This window comes from Gigantopelta aegis, chromosome 12 (genome assembly GCF_016097555.1).
Source record: "Gigantopelta aegis isolate Gae_Host chromosome 12, Gae_host_genome, whole genome shotgun sequence".
NCBI classification, from domain to species: domain Eukaryota; kingdom Metazoa; phylum Mollusca; class Gastropoda; order Neomphalida; family Peltospiridae; genus Gigantopelta; species Gigantopelta aegis.
The window spans coordinates 41,732,271-41,744,725 of NC_054710.1; the positions used below are offsets into that span (position 1 = coordinate 41,732,271).

Sequence of the window (12,455 nt, forward strand, 5' to 3'; positions counted from 1 at the left end):
TAGTGGCAATATACCAGCCACTGTTGTGCTTGAAACATGTCCGCATTCCTACCAAAATAGGATGACCATTTTGATGCGGAATTAGGTTAGACAAAGACTAACTTCCCATTGAAGCACATACCACAGCCTTTGACCAGTTGTGGTGCACTGGTTCTAACGAGAAAGCAAAACCAATCAGTTGAATGGATCTACCGAGGAGGTTCGATCTTGCGACGCAAGTTCCTCAGACGAGCACTCAACCGACTGAGCTAAATCCCGCCCCAGGACCAGGACAGGATCTGACAAGAGGCAACGCCATCACGTCCCTCAGTAACCTCTCGTTACGAATGCGCCCAGATGTGTGTCTTCGATGGTTTCACTGGTTCTTAAAAAATGATAAATAAATATATAAAATAAGCTTTACAAGCTCTCAAAATATACTACCATTATTATAAAGTAAAACAAAACTCTTATCAAAATAAAACTTTAGACAAAATGATGTAAAATAAAACATGCACACAAAGAATTCGAGAAACTTCACACGTCCGCGGTCAGGATTAGATGTTACACACGTTGAAACGTAATAATTAGATCACACAGTAAAACACAAACTCTTGGCAAACATTTCAACAGACAGTATATTAAAGTCGTACCTCATTACAACAAAATACACAGAGGATATTTCATGTTTTTTGGTCAAATATGATTTATATCTCATCGAGTGAAGTTTGTAATGATATGTCACGAGTCGCACTTGTGCGACGAGAGTGATATGATTGCAAACTTCGCGAGATGAGAAAGTGAAATTTTCACTCTAAAATGTGTTATCGTTACTGAGTGACTGATAACACTTTTATTTCACTGATATTTTAAGATATTTCACTAAATGTTATAAAATAAAGCATAATATATGCACAAATATAAATCGAAAAATTGTAAATAGCCACTCTATACTCAGTTATGAGAGATTACTCACTGAAAACATTAAAGGTGCAGACCCTAGTTTCAACTCATACAAATGGACACTAAATTTAGTTAATCTACAAACCTGTAACACACTTGGATAAAGTTACAAGTGAGTGAAACAAAAGTCTGTGACGTTAAAACCGGAAAATATCCTTTAAAATATACTAGAACTCGAATCAATAACCGCTACTTCTCAGACGCACGTGCGTTTCAAAAATATAAAAAATGCAGTTTGTAATATTAAATACAACAGGATGACGAAAAACACTCGGGTTCTATGGAAATTGATAATCTAAACAATAAAATACAAGTAATGTTTGATTTCTGTGATCATAAACGGCTCTAATAGTGTAAAAACAACAACAACAACAACACAACTATTGTACAGTTAAAACAATGGAAGCACATATATAATACAATAAGATTTTTGTTTTATATTATACAATTTAATATTATACTCATAACATATAAAAGGGCAAGAAAAATATATATTAACACATATATTAAGAGAGGAAACCCGCTGTTGCCACTTCACGAGCTACTTTTTCTGATTAGCAGCAAGGGATCTTTTATATGCACCAGTCCACAAACAGGGTAGTACATACCGCGGCCTTTGAAATACCAGTCGTGGTGCACTGGCTGGAATATAAAAGGGATTTTGTCTGCTAAGAATAGTATGGCAAATTTGGCAGCTAGGTTACATATATTTACAAGATAGGCCTAATATAAAACACGTTTAGAACTTTGAAGAAGAATCACTTAGTCAACTAACCAACCAAACAATCAGTCAGTCCGTCAGTCATTCAAACAATCCATTGACACCATTACATCCATTGCAGGATCAAGCACGTCTTTTGTGGGCACATCCTCCGACTTCGTCGACAAATCTGTCCACTACAGTGGTCAGAAATGTTTTATTTAACACAACAAATTTTATGTACGGCATATGGTGTCAAGGACCACACAGATATTGGGAGAGGAAACCAGCTGTCGCCTCTTCATGGGCTACTCTTTTTGATTAGCAGCAATGGATATTTTATATGCACCATCCCGTAGACAGGATAGCACATACCACGGCCTTTGGTATACCAGTCGTGGTGCACTGGATGGAACGAGAAATAATCCAATGGACCCTACCGACGGGGATCGATCCTAGTGGGTCAGAAGAATGCAACCGTAAACCATCCGGAATCGTGTAACAGTGTTCAATAGTAAATGTGTTTTATACCCAGCACAACACTTTCAGTTAGGTTACTTTTATTAATATCAGTAGACCCTTGTATTTGGTTTATTCAACTTTGCATATCGGGGTGAGGGTGGTAGGGTGAGGTGGGGGAGGGTGGTGTTGGGTGTGGGAGGATGAGAGTGGGGTTGGGGTTGGGTGTGTGTGTTGCAATATCTTCTGAAAAAGACAACCCCTGTTCAGTTCTTTCTCACAGAATTTTGGTTTTTAACAAATACACCTACTAAAACTGGCCGGACTACACACATTTTACACTAAACGTGCTACATGTATTTGCAGGGGTTGGAATTACCACAAAGAAGTCTTCAATCTGAACAAGTTAAACTTAGCGAACTAAATGCCCTCATCTATTAACTTCAATCTAATAATATTAATTTGCACTATAAAACTGTCTGCAATAAAATAAACACAGTCGAACAGCAGCTTATTTGTGTGGACCTAATTCTGATTCTACCACTAATATTACCGATATTCAAAGAAAGGTAATTATCATGCCTAATAGATAGAGTAGTCCCTACTGAGGCATACGATTAAAATAGTGTTTCCTAACTTATGTTTACTGAATTTAAAATTGTTCCACTAATTATATATTGTTCTAAATTTTTTGATGTGTTATTTGTTTTACTACATACGATTTAGCAATACATATTAAATATATGTTCTTGTTTATAATATCAGTGTCTGTATATTCAATGCGTTTCTGGTCGTTTTTATATTTGCAAGAAGCCCAAACTAGATTTTTTCTTCAAATACGAAAACAATTTATTTTTAGGAAATAAAATGAAATTTAACCTAGTATAAATATTAGAACAATAAAAAAACACGTTTAATATACAGCCACTAATATTTTATGCAGAAACATATATTTGATATGTAATGACAATCGTTAAAAAGTCTCTGTTAGTCGATAACATCTTAATTATTGCAGCAAACTCAGGAATGTCTCTTTAATGTGGTAAGTGTGCAAAATGCGTCCAGACAAAATAATACAGATAGCCATAGTGAGTTAATTGTGCTTGGTGGGTTATTTTCATAATTAAGTTTCTGAGATCATTTTGTTAACTATACAAGTTTAACCGGTCGCTACACAATACTGTCATGTTAAATACTAGTTGCAAATAAAATTTAATGCTTAAAAGTAACTGTCGTTAAACACAATTTGGCAAACACAATGTTCCCTGTTTTTTCTTCAGTTGTTTTCTTTTTGACGGCAGCATCTCTAGCCATAAACTGTGAACATGTGCTTCAGTCTCTTTCTGTAAATAAATACAAAAATACATACATGCATAAATAAATTAATGAATAAAGTTTGTTTTCTTTAATGATACCATTAGAACACATTGATTTATTAATAATCGGCTATTACATTTGGTAATTCAGTCTTAGATAGAAAACCCATTATATTTTTATATTAGTAGCAAGGGATCTTTCATGTGCACCATCACAGACAGATTAGCACATAAAATTAATGAATGAATGAATGTATGAATCAATGAATGAATCAATCAATCAATCAATTAAACATGAAGAAATAATGAAGGAAATGTTTTATTTAACGACGTACTCAACACATTTTATTTAAGGTTATATGGCGTCGGACATATAGTGAAGGACCACACAGATATTGAGGAGGGAAACCCGCTGTCGGCACTTCATGGGCCACGACCTTTGATGTACAAATCGTGGTGCACTGGCTGGAGACAGAAATAGCCCAATAAGACCACCGACGGGGATCGATCCCAAACCGACCGCGCATAAAGCTAGTGCTACGTCTCGGGCCCAAAAATGAAGAAAACCTCATGCAAGTAAATAAAATAGTTCGCACAAATTTGTAATTGTGTGCGTAGGCCTACTATAATAGAGCTATAATGTGTTTATGAGAATCCATTCCCCTCAGGCTAAAGGACGAACATGTACATATGTTTCCCTAATGCATACGAATGAAGGTATAAATATGGCTTGTGTCCCCACTACAGAGGCGGTGACACTCACTAGAGGTTGTGCCCCCCACCTCCCACTCCAGATATCGTTATATATGTGTATATATATATATATATATATATATATATATATATATATATATATATATATATATATATATATATATATATATATATATATATATACACACATATATATACACTACTACTACTATTACTACTACTACTACTACTACTACTATCTATCTATCTATCTATATATCTATAAACCATCGCTGCTGCTACTGGATCAAGAAAAGTGGGGAATACATGCTCCCTTGCCCCCCCCCCCCTCTCCTCCCTCCTCGCTTGCTACGCCAGTGTACCTTGAAGCAAAGGTGTTCGATTTCTGTGATGGGTTTTCCAGCGCCTCACCTAAGTATAAATACAATAAAACATACACAGCGCACCAGTACATGATCAGATCCATGTTACTCAACTTGACCAGTTCCCATACATTACACGGGTGTCTCGTGTTGTCGCCAGGTAGTATATGTGGATGGCGATAGATGGAGTTGGTATATACGACAGTACATGGTAGTGGAATGTGGAACATAACTGGTATCTATATCCATCCATCCATCTATAGATATAAATATATGCCTCATCTGAACTTTTCCCTGATAAGCACGTGTTACATTTAATATATATATATCTACTGTAGATCTTGAAATTAACGCATCCCTAAATTAATGCGAGTGACGGTGGGCAGACTAAAATGCGACATGAAATTAATGCGAGTGGCCTCCCTTTGAAATATTACTTTCCTAGCAACACACGTCCGTGTACATTTTGATTGAATCCATGTTACAGTTGTCTTCAATGAGATCAACTAACATATCTGTGTACACAGCAGTTAACCTGTTTAGTCCTTAGTGAGATCAACTCCAAGCATATTTTGCAGCGTTCAATTACGTAGCAGGTATGGTTACATAAATCTGGTTAAACATTAGCATATATGTACCAATACAACTGTATCTTCCTAAGAATGTAGACATATTTCAGTCATAACAAAAAAACAATTCACCCAACTAAGTTGCAGTGAACTTGAACAGTGAAATCAAAGAAACGGTCGGCCTCAGGAATAACGTGCTAAACCACATTCACACACGTTGTATCGTGTCGGCTTGTGATAGGATAGGCAAAGACCCTGCAGTCATCATGCGTGGCAGGCATCTTGTTAGATTATTGCACAGTTAGTATGTCTCATCTACAATGAATTGTGCTCCAGTTGTTTTATAAATGAATCAGAATTTTATTCAATGATTTAAAAGAGTGTGACACATAGCTTGCTGAACTAGTCAACAATTAGTCAGACTTGCCTACAATGAATTGTTTTCCAGTTGTGTTATATGTTAGAATTTTAATCTTTGTTTGTTTTGTTTTAATAACGTGGGACACATAGACAAAGATAGAAATAAATGCGTCATATTATTAATGCGAATAACACGAGATCGCATTTTTCGCATTAATATTATGATCACATTAATTTCAGGATCTACAGTATATATATATATATATATATATATATATATATATATATACACACACAGTGAAACCCCTCAAAACCGGACCCTCACTAAACCGGAATTCCCTCAAAACCGGACGTTTTACACGGTCCCGTGATTTGCGTATCTTTTAACACTAAAATTTACCCCTCTAAACTGAACACCAGACAAACAATTTGGTCCCAATGTGTCAATTTAGTGTAAATCGTCCCCACTAATTGCTCCTAATGTCACCCCAGCCGGATTACCTGTCTGCGAACATATAATGTGCACATGCTCGGGTTCGCTATTATAAATGTAATCACAGTTACACGCCCCTAAGTAGGCAAGGTTGGCAACATGTCAATAAACATTTAACAAAAGACCCATCGCCAGCGTAGATATTTAATTTACACAAGCATTGTGTTGGTTGCGATAAGCCGAGTTCGGGTTTGGGTTTGATGCTTTAAGTCACGAAGGTGATTGACGGTCTATATATTCCTTCACAAACGTGGTACATGATTTGCTTCAAAGATCGAAAAAAAATAACAATGAATTTAATTCACTGTCTTCCTATCGTGTGAATTTGTTGCTCTTTTAAAAACATTTATTTAGCTAAATAAAGAGTAAACAACAGTAACTTTGGCTTTGCATGGTCGAACAGATGTTAGTAACATTTTATTTTCATATCGATTTTCAACATAACAAAACGACCAGCTAAACGTCGCTGTGTTGAACTATCACATGATTATAAACTTTAAATAATTAAAAGTTTCGAAAGTAAACCGAAACCAACGTTAAGATTTTGGGGTGAAAAGTCTAGTATCGGAAATTCAGCAGTTGGAGACATTATCAAGAAGCGAGAGGTTTATAAAGCAGAGTTCGCTAATTAATGGGGAAGGGAAGGTAGTTACGTAAATGCAGACCCCTGGAAACCGGACACCTCTGAAACCCGGACAATATACTTGGTTCCATTGATGTCCGGTTTAGAGGGGTTTCACTGTATATATATATATATATATATATATATATATATATATATATATATATATATATATATATATATATATATATATATATATATTTTGTGTGTGTGTGTGAGAGAGAGAGAGAGAGAGAGAGAGAGAGAGAGAGAGAGAATGTGTGCGTGCGTGCATGCGCGCGCGCGTGTGTGTGTGTGTGTCAAGTGTGTGTGTGACTTTCCTCTGGGTTCCCCGGGTCCTGTGTTATCTGCTTGTCCGACGCCTCACCTAAACAGATATATTTATCTTGATGTATATAGAACAGAACAAGAACACAAAACGTACAATTTCTTCCTCAAGTATAGGGGCACAGGCGCCCTTGCCCACCCCCATGTTCCTTATGGGTTTTCTTTCGCGATTGTCGCCTGGTAGTGTAGCATATGACGATGACGATAGATGGAGTTGGTGTGTTGAAGAACACAGTACTCGCATGTGAAACGATACTGGTACACGCTACAGGTATTGTCTCCTTCTTCCTCTGCTTCGTCTACTAATTCTTCTACTACCACTACTGCCACAGCTACTGTGTGCGGGTGTGTCGGTACCTCCTTCTTCTTCTCTTTCTTCAACTACTACTACTGCTTCTGATACTGCTGCTACTACTACTGTGTGCCTGTTTGTCTGTACCTTTTTCAGTGAAGTGAGAAGTTGGGAGAACACCATAAGGATTTTCGTCTGATGATACATGTGCACCACATGTTGGGGGAACATCGTAGGGACTTTCTCTGTTGATCCAGGTGCATCATATTTTGCGGGAACATCATAATGACTTTCCTCTGCGTTTCCGGGTGCATCACATGTGCTTAGTTCCTGTGACGGTTGCTTGTTCGACGCCTCGCCTAAATAAAGTATAACAAAACAGATCCACTGGACACAATTACGTGATCGAATCGCAGGGCCTTCACTTGATCACATGGTTTCCTTAAAATGGGAGTCTCCAAGTTGTATAACGATCACAATTACACTGAAACATGGAGTCATTTGTCCGTATAATGCTGAACATTGCTGCCAAGTTGATCGTCAAAGGGAAGCTTGGAGCCAAGAATTGTTGTACGGGAACATGAACATTTCTTTACTAGACATCTCCAGGATTAAACAAGTAAATTAGAAAAATAAATCAGACGGGTGCATGTGACCCCCATCTTCCCGCTAAACTGACAAATACATGTATCTCTGTATAATGAGAGATGGATGGATGGATGGATGTGCAGGTGTGGGTACGCATATATATATACATTGTATAGCTTTGTTTTTCTGTATATTACGCGAGGGATGGAGGGATCGATGGATGGATGGATGGATGGGTGTGTGGGTGCGTCAGTACGCATATATGTACGTTGTATACCTTTGTTTTTCTGTATGTTACACGATGGATGGATGGATGGATGGGTGGGTGGATGGATGGATGGGTGTGTCGGTACGCATGTATGTACGTTGTATACCTTTCTTACTGGGATCTTCAAGATCATCATAAGGGTTTTGTACTGGGGTCCTTGGTGTGGCATCCGGCTTTGGTGTATCTGACGGCTGGTTGTCTGGAGTTAATTAAGCAAAGATTATAATATGGTGTCGATTAATTTGCAACTATTAGATGCAATGAATGAATGAATGAATGAATGAATGTTTAACGACACCCCAGCACGAAAAATACATCGGCTATTGGGTGTCAAACTATGGTAATGCAAAGTTAAATAAAAACACAGTGTAAAGAACTGTGCAAATATCACAGATAGATACTGACTTTTATTCAAAATTTTAATTGTATCTCGAAGAAAACAAGGGGATTTGTGCTGTTTTGGCCATTCTCAAAGATAATGTTACACCCCTGCACCACGGTGAGGTTACAGCACGCGCAAGGGTGCAACTATTAGATGGGTGCGTCGATACGCATCTACGTACGTTGCATACCTTTGTTATCTATATATTATGCGATGGATAGATGAATCGGTGGATGGGAGGATGGATGGATGGGTGCATGGGTGTGTCGGTACGCATATATGTACGTTGGATACCTTTGTTTTTCTGTATATTACGCGATGGATGGATGGATAGATGGATGGATGGGTGTGCGGATGTGTGGCTGTGTCGGTACGAATGTATGTACGTACGTACATACGTTGTATCCCTCTGTTATCTGTAAAATATTACGCGATGGACGGATCCATGGATGGATGGGTGTGTGGGTCTGTCGATACACATCTATGTACGTTGCATACCTTTCTTACTGGGATCTTCAATATCATCATAAGGGTTTTGCTCTGGGGTCCCGGGTGCTGCATTCGGCTTTGGTGTCTCTGACGGCTGGATGTCTGCAGTTAATTAAGCAAAGATTATAATATAATGTGACATCGATTAATTTGCGATGGATCTCTATATTATGCGATGGATAGTTGGATGTATGGATGGATGGGAGGATGGATGGATGGGTGCGTGGGTGTGTCGGTACGCATATATGTACGTTGGATACCTTTGTTTTTCTGTATATTACGCGATGAATGGATGGATGGATAGGTGTGCGGGTGTGTGGCTGTGTCGGTACGAATGTATGTACGTACGTACATACGTTGTATACCTCTGTTATCTGTACAATATTACATGATGGACGGATCGATGGATGGATGGATGGGTGTGTGGGACTATCGGTACGCAACTATGTACGTTGCATACCTTTCTTACTGGGATCTTCAAGATCATCATAAGGGTTTTGTTCTGGGGTCCTTGGTGCGGGATCCGGCTTTGGTGTCTCTGACGGCTGGTTGTCTGCAGTTAATTAAGCAAAGATTATAATATTATGTGGTGTCGATTAATTAATTAATTAAACTATTTATCATTGGTAAACACAAAACATAGAGAAATATGTCACTTGCAACTTCGAGAATGCATATTTGTAAAGTATATATGTGTGTGTCTATGTACATATATGCATCTACTTATGTATGCATGTATATGCTAATAATTAAAATAATTATATCTATAATGTCTATATATTTTATTTGATGTATGTATGTATATATATATATATATATATATATATGTGCGTGCGTGCGCGCGCGCACGCGCGCGTGTGTGTGTGTGTGTGTGTGTGTGTGTGTGTGTGTGTGTTGGTAAACATGTACGTGTGATGCATACCCGTTTTGTTTTGGTCCCCAAGACCCTCATACAGGTTTTTCTCTCTGGCTCCAAGTGCAGAATACGGGTTCGATTCATGTGGCAGCTTCTTGTCCTGCGCCTCACCTATATAAAGGATAACACAATTTGTTTTGTTTGACAACACCACTAGAGCCCATTGATGTATGAATCATCGGCTATTGGATGTCAAACATTTGGTAATTTTGACATACCACTTACATGTTTCTGTTAGTACAAGGGATCTTTTGTATGTACAATTAGAAAGACAGGATAGCACATACCACGGCATTTGATCTACTAGTCGTGGTGCACTGGCTGGAATGAGAAATAGTAAACAAAGTAAAACAAAACTGATCATCTGATCATTTCAGTGGATACGGCATGGAGGTTAACACGTGACGTCACAATTTCAGTTTGAATCAGATATTCACATTTACTGGCTATTTCAATGGATACGCCACGGGGGCGGGATGTAGCCGAATGGTAGCCGTGGTATGTGCTATCATGTCTGTGGAATGGTGCATATAAAAGATCTCTTGCTACTAATGGAAACATGTGGCGGCTTTCCTTTCTAAGACTAAATGTCAAAATTACGAAATGTTTGACATTCAGTAGCCGATGATTAATAAATCAATGTACTCTAGTAGTGTAGTTAAAGAAAACAAACTTCTTCATAGATACGCCATTCTTGGGAAATTACAATTTACGACGAGTCACCGCATCACAATTTTAATATTATGTTATTAATTAAGCAGCTATTATATGTGATATTGATTAATTTGCCATCATTTATCACTGGTTGAAAATGCACCTTTAAGTATGTATGTATATATGTGTATATGTATATGTATGCATGTATTTACATAATTCTGTCTGTATGTATATGATAATAATTATAATATTTTCAAATATCTGTGTATTAGGTGATGTGTGGGTGGATGAGTGTATATAAGCATGTACGTGCTATGTAGGCCTTTCCCTACCTTTTATTCTTTAGAACGACAGTCACAATTGCGCCAAATTTCCTTCATGTGCACCCATTTCCCTTTGGCTTAATCCTACAGGACATTCCAAATTACATAGCACCATACCACCTTCCGCCTGTTACCGGCCACAGTTGGACTGCTGGTGCTCCCTTGCACCTGTCATTGCAGGCGGTCCCTCCTGCACCCACCCCAATCCTTTCCTGTCCTGGACGGAAGAACCGGTTGAGGCCGGTACTTGTGCCCAGGGCAGGCGTGCGCTACAACAGCTTGTTCTGAATGTGCATGGTAAACAATTTTCCAAGTTCCAAGTTCCATGTAGGCCTATACCTTTTTTGTTCGGATGTCCAAGACCTTCATACACATTTTGCTCTCTGGCCCCGAGTGCAGCATACGGGTTTGATGTCCGTGACAACTGCTTGGCCGAAGTCTCACCTAAACAAAGAATAACAAAACAGTCTACGATTGAATCAACTGGTCAAATGATTCCCTTAAAGGGGCAATCTCAACGTTGCAAAAATATTTATTACTTTTTCCTTGTGAAATGTAAAAGTTATACCTTTTATCACATGTTCATGAAAGCAATTACAACGATATAATTTCATTTACTACTTAAAAATAAATAAATTTATTTCATATAAATATCAAACTAAAATCGTCGGTGCATTTCGAATTTCGAATTTGGAAGAGTTGGTGCGCGCGTCCAGCACCATGCACGTGCATCCACTCCACGCTATACTGTTATAACTGTATATGTATATGTGCATGTGTGATTTTTGATCCGGAGTCCGGAGATGACAGAATACGGATTAGGCAGAGATTTATACCTAAGAGATAAACGTAGCTGGGCGGGGATTTAGAAATAGACTGGTTTTGCAGAGATCCGGATTACATAGAATCCGGTTTAGACAGAGTCCACTGTATTATGTTGTTAATTAAGCAGCTATTATATGTCATATCGATTAATTTGCCATCATGTATCACTGATAAATGTAACACATAAGGAACGTTTGTAAGGTTGAAAATGCACCTTTAAGTATGTATGTATATATGTGTATGTATGTATGCATGTATTTACATAATTATGTGTGTATGCATATGATAATAATTAGAATATTTTCAAATATCTGTGTATTAGGTGATGTGTGGGTGGATGAGTGTATATAAGCATGTACGTGCTATGTACGCCTTTCCCTACCTTTTATTCTTTAGAACGACCATCAAAATTGCGCCAAATTTCCTTCATGTGCACCCATTTCCCTTTGGCTTAATCCTACGGGACATTCCAAATTACATACCACCATATCACCTTCCGCCTGTTAGCGGTTACGGTTGGACTGCTGGTGCTCCCTTGCACCTGCCAGTGCAGGCGGTCCCTCCTGCACCCACCCCAATTCTTTCCTGTCATGGACCGAAGAACCGGTTGAGGCCCGAGCTTGTGCCCAGGACAGGCGTGCGCTACAACAGCTTGCTCTGAATGTGCACGTTAGACAATTTTCCAAGTTCCATGTAGGCCTGTACCTTTTTTGTTCGGATGTCCAAGACCTTCATACACATTTTGCTCTCTGGCCCCGAGTGCAGCATACGGGTTTGATGTCCGTGACAACTGCTTTCCCGAAGTCTCACCTAAACAAAGAATAACAAAACAGTCCACAATTGAATCACCT

General features: G+C 38.4%; 1 protein-coding gene across 1 annotated transcript; it reads right to left on the bottom strand.

Annotated features, from left to right (window-relative positions):
• Positions 1–3,034: 3,034 nt before the first annotated feature.
• On the bottom strand, positions 3,035–11,200 carry LOC121386521. The gene is made up of 6 exons (XM_041517458.1): positions 11,119–11,200; positions 9,806–9,910; positions 9,344–9,436; positions 8,893–8,985; positions 8,119–8,211; positions 3,035–3,444 (listed from the first exon to the last, which is right to left on the bottom strand). The coding sequence occupies exons 1-6, from the start codon at positions 11,179–11,181 to the stop codon at positions 3,337–3,339; spliced, it is 555 nt and encodes a 184-aa protein (XP_041373392.1). The 5' UTR covers positions 11,182–11,200; the 3' UTR covers positions 3,035–3,336.
• Between the last annotated feature and the right edge of the window lie 1,255 nt (positions 11,201–12,455).